At 38.8% G+C, this 15,000-nt stretch overlaps 3 protein-coding genes across 3 annotated transcripts in view; 2 read left to right on the forward strand and 1 right to left on the reverse strand.

Moving 5' to 3' along the window:
• The window catches only part of LOC138022309 (DNA replication complex GINS protein PSF2-like), a 3,029-nt gene extending 404 nt beyond the window's left edge, over window positions 1-2,625 (reverse strand). Inside the window, exons 1-5 of the mRNA XM_068869415.1 lie at window positions 2,420-2,625; window positions 1,871-1,985; window positions 738-837; window positions 488-614; window positions 1-20 (exon numbers count right to left, since the gene is read on the reverse strand). The exon at window positions 1-20 is cut by the window's left edge and continues 404 nt beyond it. Coding sequence (XP_068725516.1) covers window positions 1-20; window positions 488-614; window positions 738-837; window positions 1,871-1,985; window positions 2,420-2,509 — 452 coding nt within the window. The 5' untranslated portion in view covers window positions 2,510-2,625. The remainder of the gene's footprint in view (window positions 21-487; window positions 615-737; window positions 838-1,870; window positions 1,986-2,419) is intronic.
• Window positions 2,626-2,692: 67 nt separating this feature from the next.
• On the forward strand, window positions 2,693-9,334 carry LOC138022308 (V-type proton ATPase subunit d 1-like). Its single transcript, XM_068869414.1, has 8 exons — window positions 2,693-2,877; window positions 4,038-4,209; window positions 5,060-5,238; window positions 6,598-6,677; window positions 6,987-7,064; window positions 7,561-7,737; window positions 8,277-8,354; window positions 9,143-9,334. The coding sequence occupies exons 1-8, from the start codon at window positions 2,730-2,732 to the stop codon at window positions 9,302-9,304; spliced, it is 1,074 nt and encodes a 357-aa protein (XP_068725515.1). The 5' UTR covers window positions 2,693-2,729; the 3' UTR covers window positions 9,305-9,334.
• A 3,935-nt stretch (window positions 9,335-13,269) lies between these two features.
• The window catches only part of LOC138019158 (uncharacterized), a 6,175-nt gene continuing 4,444 nt past the window's right edge, over window positions 13,270-15,000 (forward strand). Inside the window, exon 1 of the mRNA XM_068865848.1 lies at window positions 13,270-13,339. Coding sequence (XP_068721949.1) covers window positions 13,325-13,339 — 15 coding nt within the window. The 5' untranslated portion in view covers window positions 13,270-13,324. The remainder of the gene's footprint in view (window positions 13,340-15,000) is intronic.

A 15,000-nucleotide genomic window follows, 5' to 3' on the forward strand; every position in this document is an offset into this window, starting at 1 on the left:
ATCAGCGATAGATCATCAAGCTGCAATAAAGACAAAAAAATGATAAATTTTAGTATTATGGTGGTGGGAAGATAAAAATGTCTTTCTACATAAATGGGTTTCTCAGTGTGGCTATTTCATTTCATGTACATGAAAGACATTTTTTGAACTAAAGTATACTGTAGTATTAAAGACTCTAAGTAACAATGATTTATTGCAACAACAGAACATGGAAAGATTACAGATACTCAAAATAGCAATGAAGTTATTTAAAGGGTTTCATCAACTTTTTCCATAAGCAGCAGGCAGTGGTGAAATAGGTGGCTGTGATCACAGTGCGAACCCAAACATGAGAGCATATTGGCAGGAGGTCCTATAGGCAGTGGTAGACTGCCAGGAAACCGGGTTTTATTGAAAACCCCATTTACATGTAGTTCTCACTGACCAGTGGAAGGAAGTAAAGGAGGATTTTGTCAAATCAGCCCTAAGAACCTTGAAGTTAACTGACCCGAGCGTAGACTTCTTGCTGGCTGACCATGATGTCAATAGATTTTCGTAGCTTAGCTATCCTCAAGTCCCAGATATCTTTTACCAATGTGCGTACCTCATCTGCATGGGGAATGTCATCAGCTGCACTACAAAAATGCACAAGATTGAATATATAAATTATGTGTAATTAAATATTACTTTTGTGTTAATGCATCTTCGACTTGAGCAACAAAATTAATAAGACTTGAAAACCTTACTGCTAAATGTACCTGCTGAGTAGAAGAGAAGCAATCTCCATGTAGTGTTTGGAAGGCATTTTTGTAAAATATTCTGCTTCTTTCTCTTTCTCTTTCAGTTCCTGTAGTTTTTCTATAACATAAGCATCGTTAATGAATGGCAGCTTTGTTGCCATTTGGGTATTCTGTCCCCTTCACAATGACATTTTCATGTTATCACTATAACATTGTTAATGGGGGGGAGGGGGGGGAATTGACACCTCAAACACCCTAGGATGCCCCCAGTTGACAAGTAAAATCGTCTGGCATCAGACAGGTGTCATATGGATTAAGAAACAAATAATTATTATTATTATACATTGGTGTCACCAGCTCGATTTTGATTGGCTATAAGCACGCAGCTAATTCTTGCTTGCTCTGTTTCTCTTACGTCATACCTACAAACAATAGATTTTATATATGTAGAATTGACGTCATACCTACAGACAATAGTTTTATGCATGCAGAAGTGACGTCACCTAACACACTAACCACCAGTTTTATCAGTTTTGTCATGGCAGAGCTCAGCTCAGGAATATGCATAATAAAACAATTATTGAATTCGGTTTTCGCATGTTAGCGATAATTATCAAGGCCTCAGTTTGTGTTATCCGCTTCAGCCTTCGGCTTCAGCAGATAACACAAACTTTGGCCTTGACAATTATTGCTAACATGCTCAACCTCATCCAATAATTGTTAATTGATAGACCTGTATGATGACATCCCGGGATACCTAACAAGACCTGCAAAGAAAGACTGGGTTGTTTGGGTCACTATCACTGTCACCACAATCTAAAGGACATACTGTGCTACCATGTCCTGTGGCAGCCAACCTACGGGACAACTGAGGCAAGGCTCTTTCTTGGCACACACACGAGAGAAATTAGTGGAGCCAATAATACAGGTATCAGCATTCATGTGCAACCATAATGACAGGGTGGTCAAGCCACCCTGATGATGATGATAGTTCCAGAAAATACAGTCATCTCTCACACATAACACAGCAAAGGTAGAAGCAACAACCTCCCTGCTCCCTGTGTTTTGGTGTGTGCCCATCATCAGTCATTCCAAAGTGATCTCCATGATTACGGTTAATTGTATTTTCATGTAAAAAGAAATTATCTTACCGACATCCATCCAGCTAGGAGCCTGAATTCTACACTTCCTTCTCTGTTTCAAAAATATTGCCACCCAAAGAGGAACGTCCGTTGGTATTGATGCATTGAAGGGCCCTATATCTCCCTGAAAACGAAACACGACTGTTAAATATAATTAACTCGTCTGTCTACAATTAATTATTGTCAATTGAGGTGCGACAGAAAATCGAAAAGAAGACCAAGGCCTGTGTGACCTAGCTGAACAAGCCAGGCCCCAGTTATTCGAAGGCCGGATAATTTTATCCGTAGCATAAAGTCACTATGTGATACAGCTGTAGTTTTAATGTGTACAGAGATTTCAGTATTTGCTCAAGTGACCATAAAGCACAACTCACAACTCAACGTTAAACGTGGAGTATACTCTGGATAGTGACTAATCCACTGGATAAAGCTACCCAGCCTTTGAACAACTGGGGCCAGATGAATGACTAAAATTTTAAAAATATGGGTGAAAGTGCTAGTGGAATTCTTCTGAACTACATTTTCTTTTGCAACACAAACAAACTCCAAATCACATACCCCAATCAAATAAATCCTTTTCTCAGAGAAGTTTGTAAGGATCGATATTTTTTCCTTTTCAGCGATGAATTCCACCTCTGAAGGATCCATTTAACTATAGATGAGAGGAGGAGCGCAAGTGAATCACGAACTTTTAGAAATTCAATGCCGCCATGTTTTCCCGCTCAATATTAAAAACACTCCTTGCCATTCTCCCTCCCGCGGAAGTAAAGAGTAGCTCGTGCTCAGGATAACTCACATGACTTACATGTGAGAGAGGATGAGAAAAGAGACCTGGATCGACCCGCCATCTTGAATTCACTTGTACGTCATGGCGGAGACAACTCAGATGTTGTCATTTCACGAACTGTTTTTCAACGTCGATAATGGGTACTTGGAGGGATTGGTGAGAGGGTTTCGATCAGGAGTTCTGACTCAAAGTGATTACCTCAATTTGTCACAATGTGAAACACTAGAAGGTATTAAATATATGTTAAATTCACCGATCATTTCAAATCCTTCAACGTAAATCAAGTACAGATAAGTTAAGCTTATCTGTACATGTAGGTCTATAGGATACCTGAGAAAAGAGAACTAGTGACATATCTTTTTTATCATCCAATTAACAGACGAAGCACCGCACTTTAATTTTATGATAAATTTGTCAAGAGGTCAAAAACATACGTAATTATCATTAGTTATTTTTGTTTACCTGGAACTTTACCTGGAACTTTACCTGGAACTTTATTTTAGAGAGGACTAATCTTGAAACAAATCCTCACTATTTTCTTGACCTCCATATAATTTTGTCCTCTTACAACGAACAGTCAGCTCATCACCAATTAACACTCATCTCATTTTTTTGGGAAATAATTATACAAGTACATGGTTCAAACATAAGGTCTTTATAGAAGTAGCTCAAATATATGATCACAGTCGCACCCATATTCACAGCAGTGGTATTTTAGGGTGTGTTTGACCATAATCCAGAATGAGAATTCATGGAGTGATGATTTAAAACGGTATGTCGTGCATTTTGAAGCAACAAGGATAAAAAAGATATGATTAAAATAGCATTTTAGCAGGTGTTTGACAATTTTAATGTAAATCTCCATAAAAAAGATTCAGTGAGAATACTGTTACAGCATAGTATTTCACAGGAAAAGGTTCACAATAAGTGGCTTACAAACAAAATGCAACACAGGTGGAAAACAAAGCAAAAGTATTAGTGGGTTGGATTGGATTGGACAGTAAAGTAAGACATGTTGAGAAATATCCTCAGTTGACACAGGAATGATGTAACAGCTGAGTCATGTCTTTACTTCAACCCTGACAAGAAACAATCTTGGCTAATAACATGAGAAAGTAAACATTTGATGGATATGTTAGAGATGCAATATGTACAGATGCTGTTGGAGCTGACTGTGATACATGTAACCCAAATGACCGCCTACCAATACTTGTATATTATTGTTATTATGAGACAAGGTTAATGCTCATTGACATCTTGACTAGCAATCGGTGCCATTCATTGTATTGGTTGTGTGTCTGTCAGCCAATGTACTGTCCGTTCAGTATGTTGACCTGTTACATTGATGGCTGCTAAAAACAGAAAATAAAATTGATGTTGTTGTTATAGATCTAAAGCTGCACTTGCAGAGCACTGATTATGGAAATTTCCTCCAAAATGAGGCAGGGCCCCTAAATGTGTCGGTTATTGATGACAGACTGAGAGAGAAGTTGGTAACAGAGTTTCGGCATCTGCGTAACCAAGCCCTGGAGCCAATGGCGACTTTCATGGATTTTATCACGTAAGAGCCATAGCCAAGCCTAGCTTGTTAGATGGTGTTGAAGTTCCTGTAATAATCTCCTTCCTTTAAGTTCAAGCTTTGCAGCTGAGGACATGAGCTCTACTAAAATTTGGGGAGAATGCAAAGAGGTCTTGTTAAATGAAAATATTGACTTCTTTTATGTGGTGGTTAAACCAGAGTACTTCAAGTAAAGAGGCAACAAACTGGTCTAGTCAGGGAAATGAAAAAACAGGGAACAATTTGGTGAAAGATGATTGCTCTCGCCACGGCTCATAATTTATTGTACACTTAATGATGAGTTTGACACTCTTATTAACTGTACGTTTATGCCCACGAGCATAAATATACAACAATGTGTGATCTCCTAAACTGCTGAAGAAGGAAGAAATACATGTAACTTGCAAGATGTCCATTTTCTCCCAAGCATTTGCATTTGTACCCAAAAAAATAATAATAAAGCATGCACAAAATTAATTAGTTGGTGATATCCAAATAAATGTTTTGTCCATAAGCAGCATGGCATCACTTAGCTTTCTGGTCTCTGTATACTGATCATAATTAATAATAATAATAATAATAATAATAATAATAATAATAATAATAATAATAATAATAATAACAATAATAATAATAATAATAATAATAATAATAATAATAATAATAATCACTTTATTGAAGTCTCAATCTTATTTAGATGCCCTCAAATCCTCTACTTAAATATTAAAATTACATAAATCAAACTAACAGGAAAAACTGTAGTATAAACCCTGGCAAAAACCTCTCGCAGCTCAGGGTAAAGAACCAACAAACCTCATTTTTGTCATTAAACTTGTGTTTTTGTGTTTTTTAGGTACAGTTATATGATTGACAACATCATCCTTCTGATAACTGGGACATTACATCAGCGACCTATCACTGAGCTGGTTCCCAAGTGTCATCCATTGGGCAGCTTTGAGGAGATGGCCTCCATTAACATTGCTTCCACCCCAGCGGAACTGTACAATGCCGTCATGATTGACACTCCTCTAGGTATGCTAAAGTTGTTTTTATTGAATGAAACGTTATGATTTTGAGGTCTATGATAGGATTAAAGATGAGTAGCTTTCTGCACAGAAAACTTTTGACGTAGATTTCAATTAAAAGAGTAAAACTCAAACCCAGTCTTATCGTGAGTTAATCAATAAATCATGAGTATTGCTGTTTTGGTTCAAATTTTTTCACAGTTTAAAAATTTTCAAACCGGTTCATTTGGATTTTCCTTGGTTGAATATTAATTTTCGTGATCTGAAACAAAGGAAATTAAATCCAAATTGAACTTGTTTGAAAGATTTTGAACCAGGAAAAAATGTGAACCACAAGATTGCCACCAGCGAGCACTGCTCTGGCTTCTGTATTATCAAAGCCAAGCACTTCCATCACTCAAATCCCTTTCAATCCTGGTTTTTTCAGGCTAATACTTTGCAACTGCCTACTAGTAAGTTGCTCCCAATGGCAATGGCAATCCTTTGTTAAACCCACCTTACACTAGCACAAAAATCTGGGACGGCACTCCAAAATCTCTGTACCTTTTTTTTTTTGGGTACGGCATGGTAATTTTTTTGTGTGTAAACAGAACAAACCAGACAAGGCATATTAGGTACCCGTGCCAGAAATTATAGGATTCCCAAGCACATCTCTGGACTCAGGTGTACTTGGCACTCCAGTTATTGGTAACATGCTGCTATTTTGCTGGTGCCAATTTTGCCTGTGTGTAAAATGGGTTTAAGAGTCATAACCTCAGAGCAAAGAATACTTTCATATGCAAAGTACATTTCACAATCCGTTTGTCTTGTTCTTTAATTCCTCCAAAGAAAAAAAATGATATGATGCTTACAATGTCGTTAGCTGTCAGAACAAACTAGCTACAGTTGTAATGTACTTTGTCCTTTACACCGTGAGCCGAAATACATGTGTTACGTACCTTTTTCTTTAACCTTTTGACGTCCAAACTGCCCTAAACTGGTCAGACTTAGTATTTTACTCTGTCTAACGCCAGAGTATTTTACTCTGTCTAACACCAGACGATTTTGCTCGTCAATGGGGAACCCCTGGGAGTCAATGGGTTAAGCCTTTGCAAAAGGAGAACTTTGTGGGGTACTTGCTAATCTGGACATGTGGCTGTGTAACCACATAGCAATCTAGTCACTTATTCACAAAGCCATGTAGCCATGTGGTTGTGTAAGTGGAGCCACATACTGTAGCCATGTAATTGTAGCTTTGTATCGCATAATGACAAAAATGAATAAATAAAGAAATAAATAAGTAAATAAATCTCTTGTTGGATACTCCCAAGATGCCTTGTTGTGGAGAATTTATTTTTGACATTGACCATGATCTGAAAATTTTCAGCCCCGTTTTTTGTGGAATGCATATCTGAGCAGGATTTAGATGAGATGAACATTGAAATCATAAGAAACACATTATACAAGGTAATTATGTAACAGTAAGTTAAACTTTTCTGGGCTTCTACCAAACCCAAACAGTGCATGATAGATAATGATAGTCCAAGGAAATGGCTCCATTATTTCCCACTGTTTTTAATCATGTTCAAGTTTTGCTTGATCACTGATGGTAACTTTCTTAGTTCAAAGGCATATGGGATATTTTGTGACAGTTTTGTTTTTTCCATTTTTTTTATCTTTTATTGAACATACATTTGGCAAAATTAAAATTTTCTTTTTTATTAGGTTTTTATTTTAATATAAAAAATAATTAATGTGATTTGTGTTCAACATCAGGCATATCTGGAAGGATTTTACAACTTCTGTGAGTGTTTAGGAGGAACTACTGCAGATGTCATGTGTCCAATTCTTCAAGTAAGTTATACTGTTCAATTATAACAAAATCCTTCCCTTTGTTGTGCCATTGAATGTCTCGTATATTTTCTACAATGTCTTGTTGCAAGAAAAAATTTCAATTTGTATCAACTTTTCTCTTGTCCGCATCAAGAAGCTGCAATTTCTTGTGTCTTTTCCTGTTCACAACTTTTGTTGTCTGCACTCTTCCAGTGGTCCAAGGATGTGTATTGTATATCTCGTCTTTCAGGTCGATTTGTGTTTAAGGTCTCCTTGTGGACCAAGAGTAGGCATTCATTCGTAAAATGGATCTTTTCCATTGTGATCAAAAGAAGTTTGCTGTTATCCTAAAGAAGTCCAAACTTATAAATAATAGTTGTTGAAAACACCTGTGCCCTAAAGTTTAAACCTCCCCGCTGCAATAATTATGTAACCTGTGATGGTCAGGTCTTTGTCCTCAGTTAAAACAGTAACAATAACGATAATTTAAAAAATTGACACGTGATTGGCCCTTAAGTTTGAGGCAGACCGGCGAGCTTTCATCATCACTATCAATTCGTTTGGGACTGAACTTGGTAAAGATGATCGGAATAAGCTGTATCCGAAATGTGGCAAGCTGTATCCAGAAGGACTGTCAAGACTTGCAAGGGCAGATGACTATGAACAAGTTAGGGCAGTGGCTGAATATTACTCGGTAGGGAAATTAACATTATTTTTTGTCTTGTTGTTCATTTTTGGTTCTGAGAAGTACCGGTAGTTGAGTTGAGTTGAAATAGTACAGTCATTGTGTACGACAACAGAGACAATTTAATTGGGCTGTTTCACAAGAACCAGCATGGATAAGTCTGGTTTGACCATTCTTGTAAAAAGAAACCACTAATACAGGAAGAAACGAGACAGTGTGTTCCAGGAGGTAGCGTGCGAGATTGAATGCTCCAGGTTTCTGCTCTTACCACTTGAATTCACCAAGCTTTGTAAGTTAAGCCAACTGGCTGTCCCCGGCAGCTCTTTGGCATGTTGTTTTGATTTGAAGTATTTTATTTCTCATTGTCTGAAAGCTCATTTGGATAGAAAGTGCCATACGAATGATGCAGACGACTCAACACTGGGTCAGATCTAGTGAAGCGTTAGCCCAAAACTGGGAAAATAGATGGTGGAAATAATACTATTTATTTTGACAATAAAATTCTTGTGTTCTGGGTGAATTCTAGCATTGTAATGTTTGATCTTTAGGATTACAGATCATTGTTTGAAGGAGCTGGTACAAATCCTGGCGAAAAAACACTCGAGGACAAGTTCTTTGAACATGAGGTTTGCTATTTTTTATCATTGGAGTTGCCATGTTATCATCATCATATGACATGATCATCATCTTCTTCCTCATTGTCATTGTCATTGGCATCATCTCAGGGGCACCCAACGAGAATATATTTCAAAACCATTAAACATAACTTTGTTAAACGCATTTTAGTATTTAAACGGTAGGTATCGGCATATTTTTATCCCCTAATTTTTTTTCATCTGTTCGGATTTCCTAGCTGAAAGTCCAGTGATCCGAAAATTGTAGGGATCAAAACTTATCTTTTCGAAAATTTCAGCCAGAAAAAAGGCCCCCGGAAATTATAGGTAACCTTTTTAGGGTAAAAATCCATTAAAAATGGGCAATTCTACCATTTTTAGATGTTCGAAAATCCTAGGACAGGCAGGCAAGCAAGAAATTTTACAACAAATGTTCCGAAAATTCTAGGTCTCAAATCGTCTTCCGAACAGATATTTTTCCAAAAATTGAGGTTGGGTGCCCCTGTCATCTTGTCTTTCTTTAGTTGCTTCTTACAAACTTGGAAAACGTTGGGCCACCGTTTTTCAAGATTACCCAAATGCAATCCGTTTCAATCTTGTCCATTTGTGTCCATCGACGCATCTCTTTTGTTTTGGTCTATTTCTTTTATGTTCTCAAACAGTTTTAAGCGGTTATTGCAATGCCTCATTCTAATTTTTGCATTTTGGGTGTCATGAAATTACATCATTTTGCATGACATAACCCCTTTAAGTTATAATGTTTACTCTGATTGGTGTTTTTGTTTCTTGTTTCATTCTAGGTTAAGATGAATATTTTGGCATTTCAGCAGCAATTTCATCTCGGAGTGTTTTATGCCTATGTCAAACTCAAGGAACAAGAGTGCAGGAACATTGTCTGGATTGCTGAGTGCATTGCTCAGAAAAACAAGTCCAAAATTGATAATTATATCCCAATATTCTAATTTGGCAGTAAATTGCGAGCGATTGAAATATATCGGGATTTACAATTTCTTACGGTCAATCCTTATTACAATTGTTGAAATTATTTGCAACCTACAACTTTACAGAGTTTAAAAAAAATTTCTGCCAAAAAGATATTGAAAAGATGAAAAGGTTGAGCATAGCAAACAGTCTTTTTGCATTCCATGATATTTTCTCATGAAATTGCACGAGGATAATGATGTGATTACTTATTAATAATATACATGAAAAAATTCGAGATGGTTAAGCAGAAGCAGTGAACGCGTATCATGCAATCATGCAAAAATTGCAATATAAATTGCGCCATCCGGGGCTCGTGTTTGATTTCAAAACAAAACTTGATTGGTTCTTACCAATCCCTATTGTTTATCAGCCAATCAAAAGCGAGAATTCTGTGAGTAAATTGCACTGAATTAACCTTTTTTTTGCACCGTGTTTACAAAAAACAGCACTGCTCTCTGCCAATCAGAATCAAGTAGTTTTGTTATGTATATTATTAAGGGAGAAATTAAAGGACTGTTTCACGGCAGTGCAGTTCATTTGTGTAATTTTACCAATTTCTCGCCCTTACTCGCTATGCAACTTAACGTCATCCTGGAAATTGCTTGCAAACATTTCAAATCGAAGCTTCGTGGCAAGAGATACTTGAAAAACAGTTTTCAAAACCCCCAATTGCAATTCATTTTAATCCTTTTCAGTTTGCCTATCCCTTCCTACTGTTGTATTTGCTGTTTTATTCAAACTTTCTTTCAATGTTCTAACTAATTATTTTTACGTTTCGCTTGAACTGGTTGCCGTGCAGTTCCCCGTCGCCAGTGTAGTCAGAAATAATTGCAATTTGTTTCCCCCGTCCCCCAGCTAAATTCGTTCTAATTTGTTGTTTCAGTATTCTGTACCATTTACATGTTCAATTGATAAGCCTAACATTCTGTTTGCTTTACCTGTAATGGTGTTGTTGTGTAATCTTGATTTCATGTCAGTCATAAGAACTAATTATGTTTGCGTATAAAGGAGACTAATTAAACATGGTTTAAAGAAACCCTGACACGTGTTCGCATTTCGGCTTTGTAGCCGTAGTTCTGTACCTACAACAGTATTATTCTAAAATACGGTAACACCACAAGCATCGATATGGGAGGTCAGAGGAAGTATGATTACTAAGTAAGCCAAGTTCAAGAAACTCAACAACTTCCTCCAGGGCTGATCCATTAAGGGAAAGTTTGAGCGACGTGGAGGGACCCGAAATTGATCCCTGAGGCACACCAGAAGGGATATATCCAGCCACCTTGAACAATTCAATAGATAATCACTGCACCACTGGCCAGCAAAGGACCTTGAAATTCCCAAATTAAACAGTTTCTTCAATAATATCTTGTGATGCATACCATCAAACGCTTAACGAAGTCTAAAGATTGGTTCAAACAAGCGACGCAAACGCTTGCACTACCATAATGCATACGACACAAACGCAAGGTGAAAAATACTCGTTCCATGCCTCTAGGGTTGACTTGATCGTCTGCCATCGTGGGCAATCTCGACCCAAGAGCTCTTCTCTTGCACGAGCACGAGGAGTGATGAGCAGGAGCCGTAAGATTCAAATTGCCAATTTTTGGCTATGAGAACCCTACGGCGCATATTCTCCTTCATAGAGTTTCCCAGAGCCTTGAGTTGATCCGAGGCTCTGGTGACGAGAATGCCATCTTGGGATGTTCAGTTGCGCGTGCGTATTTTAATGTGCTTGCGTTTGCGTTATTTCCGCATTCTCGTCCCCAGAGCCCTCCGTTTCTTAAGGTCACGTGGTCGGCGAAACGTCACGAGGTCGCCTACCACGTGACCAAACGAAACGGAGGGCTCTGGGGACGAGAATGCGTTTGTGTGACTGGTATGAGCCAGCCTTTAAAAATTGCATCAACCAGGAGGCCATCGCCCAGTGTTACACGAACGCGGTTTCATGACTTTGAAACCGCGTCAAAATCGATGCGATTTGGAAGTGTTTACACTGAACCGTTTTGGCCAGAAAATCCAAGTCGTGATGGTTTTAAGGTGGGCAGACACGAGGGGTCATGTTGCAGGGACATGTTCCAGCGACAAAAAGGTGTGTAGTACACACTGAGGCGACGTGCATCAGGGTGTTGTAGCGGGGAGAAAATCACAACATTTGCACACACATGAAAATGTTGCGGCTGCATGTTTCAAGGATATGTTGCGTACTTCATGGGACACGTCGCGTGGACAAAATCACCCGCAAATTGGTGTTACATAATAATATAAAATTATCAGTTTACACTAGGGAACATGTCGCTGCAACATCCCTGAAACATGTACCCGCAACATTTTCATGTGTGTGCACATGTTGTAATTTTGTCCTTCATACATGTCCCTGCCCTTCGTGTCGGTCCACCTTAAGCGAGCGCTGCACTACGTTCTAAATTCACCGTTTTGGATTGAGCAATGCAGATTTCGCGCCAAAATAGTAACCGTATTCAAATCGATGCGGTTTCGCTGTTTACACGACAGATGAGACCGCATGAAAACGCTCCACTTTTGGCAGCGGTTTCAAATCGACACTGTTTCGGCATTATTCTCCATCAATGGCGTGTAAACTGAAGGTCTAACCGCATCGAAAACGATGCGGTTACAAATGAAACCGCGTTCGTGTAAACGTACTCAGTTAAGTCTGTTGAAATTTATAGTGCTACACGGCCAACGTTTGTAAAAACGTAACCTTTCCTTATACAAGATTAGATCGCGCAAGGATTTGGATCACATTTACACCGGGGACAAGGAGAGATTAGATTTACTTGCAACAGCTTTTGCAGACTTGCTAAAAACACTACGCCATTATATCGTGATGATGCCTTTCACTCCAACGACTTTGGCTGAGAGTTTTGTTCCTTTACCGTACGCTAAAAAAACTCGCCCACCTGGAAGACCATGTTTTGACATTCCTGTAGAGCAATACCTAACTAGCAAGGCCTAATCCTAATAACAATGGTTCTTTTGTCCTCCCCCACTTCAGTCTGGTAAATGAAGGCGGAGCCGGAAAGGGGGGGGGGGGTTGGGGGGCCTTAGCCCCTTCAATTTCAAGCAAAAAAGAAAAATTGTAAAAAGATTGTAACGGAGAGTAGGGCATGTAGTTCCCGGTGTTGTGGTCTGGTCTTTCTGGTCTGGATAGGGTAGGGTGGAGCACCTCGCATAGGACCTCGAGTCCTGTTCGTGCTCCTTTCCTCTGGGCAGGGTTGCCCAGTAAAAGAGACAAACCAGATGTCTCGTAAAACAAAAACAAACAAAACGGCTGATCCACGTTTACTTTTTTTATATCTCGCCGATACTGCTTAAAGTAGCATTTCCGAGTTTCAAGATTTCAAAAATATCTGCTGGAGGATTCCCCCAGAACCCCCTACAAGTTAGCGTCTTCAGCGCTTCCTTATTAGCCCCCCCCCCCCCTCTCCCCCTCCCCCCTCCCCCAATACAAAACACGTTCCGCCGTCCCTGTACTGATTTCACGTTAATATAATCTCCTCCCAGCTGTATAGCCTCTAGCATCTCTTCTAGTTTTCCGTGAACATTTAACAAACCACTGAAACTGTTCTGAGTCAAAAACAAATCGTCTTCTTCCCAGTCACTCATGCCGTATCTTCTAGTACTAATATTGGAGTGAATGAAGCACAAACACGACACAAAACATGTTTTGCTGTTCGAGTAACCACGTGGAAATCCCAGAGCGCACTATTGGCATTTTTAATTTAAGCTGTTTTGTCAATGAACTGAAAGCTGTGTGCGCACTAATTAAGCAAAAGTATTTGTTTTTCATGGGTTTGTCAACCTCGCCCATGTGGAAAATAAGCTGGTTATTGTGAGGCCCCTCGGGTATACGTGAATTATTCACCTCGGGTTGCGTCCCAGGTGAATAAATCACGTGTGCATACCATATAAATAAAACGACCACAAATCTATCCGCGTCTTTCATTTGCTTTGCACTTGGTGAACGTTTTAAAACGATGGCAGGAGCAGCGGTAAGTTATGTTTTTGCTTTTATTTTGTTTTAATTTGAATTAGGACAGCTGCTAGCTTGTAGAGCCTATGAGCTAAGTTTTCGGCTAATGGCGGGTAAAGTCCTCATTTGGTCTCTATAGCTAGTCACTCCGCAGTGGAACGAGAACAAATCATTTTCACAACAACCTACATAAACGCAAACAAGACTCAGAATAGGCATCGTCTTTATTGATAATTAGTCTTATCACCAGTCTGTGATCGTCATAAATTGGAGAAAAAGTTGAAACTCACTAAACTTTTGGAAACTGAACTTGAGTAAAGCACTTAAATTTTCCTTAACGTAACGTAAGCATCCTTGGCTTTCTCAGATCGCCAACGGCTATGACGCTTGAACAACCTCTCGCCAACGCCTGCATTTGCAGCCATAGCTAGTGGCGCCCGACAATCTAAGGCTGTGTAAACCAAATAAATTATTTGGACGGGAAACCCTGCAGCGACAAGGTATCAAGCCTGTTTCAGTTCACGAGTGCGTGTGGAAGAATACCCGAGCTCCGTAAACTGTAGGAAAGAAAAATCAATGTTGGCAGCCTGAACACCACTAGCCACCGACACTGAAGTGAATAGTTGTTAACTAGCTAGAGGTTTTGAAAGACTTCGTTTGGCCGATTCCAGAATACTAATACAAAACTTGATTCGCACGGACTCGAAAACCCAAAAAAGATCATATGCCTAGAGAATGCTTACAGCATCAGTCTCACTCCACTGCCGAGTAGGAAAACTTAGGTTCTGTTGTTACGAAAAGCTTATCAATTATTGAAGTTGCAATAGTCCGTTGTGTGTGAAATGCAGAACACCAAGAGATGATCATATTTGACCCCTTTATAAAAATTCTGCAAAATTTAAAGCCCGAAAAAGCCAATGTAACTATCATTTAAAAAAGTAACCTTTCCCTTCACAAACAAATTATATGGTTAATAAATAATAACATGGGTGACAAATTACCTAACTTTGGCGCGAAATTTCAGCGTTAATTTATAATTTCACATGAGAAATTATAATGTTGCAATGGCAAATTTCCTACAGTGCCAAAACGGCTTCCAAAGGTTGGCAAAAACCCCGCGCGTCTTATGAACGCGTACAACAAGTACAAGTGAACTATCTTCTAATGAGATTTAATTTTTTACCTCAATTGGTTGGCAAATTATGTTACGTAACATTTCAAAGTCTAGTTTACAGCTAAACATTCATTTTTCAAGGATTGAGCTCACCCCCTTGGAAGATATAGTTTTGGGTGGTTACGCAATCTTTACAACCAAACCATGAACCCTGACTGACAACTGAAATGAGTACCTCGCTTTCATCTCTCTTTCTGAATAAATCCAGAATGAATAACGGTATTTATAATGTTGAAGGAAAACTTTCGGGGGAAGAAAGACTCCCAACACTTATGCTATTTCACTTTATTTGGTGTTCTCGGGGTCGATCTTACAGCTCTCGTTCAACTAGTCCTTGCTTAACTGTCTCAATTTGTTAGGTATGTACAGCTCTTTTTATATATGTTCTTATATTAGCCTGACTGAACAATCAAGTGCCAATCACACATCAAAATGAAGCCTGCCAGACGCAGTACGCCTGGACGTCGGCACATTAATAAAAAAGAAAATCGCTTGTATCGACAGTA

This window comes from Montipora capricornis, chromosome 10 (assembly GCF_036669925.1).
Source record: "Montipora capricornis isolate CH-2021 chromosome 10, ASM3666992v2, whole genome shotgun sequence".
NCBI classification, from domain to species: Eukaryota; Metazoa; Cnidaria; class Anthozoa; order Scleractinia; family Acroporidae; genus Montipora; species Montipora capricornis.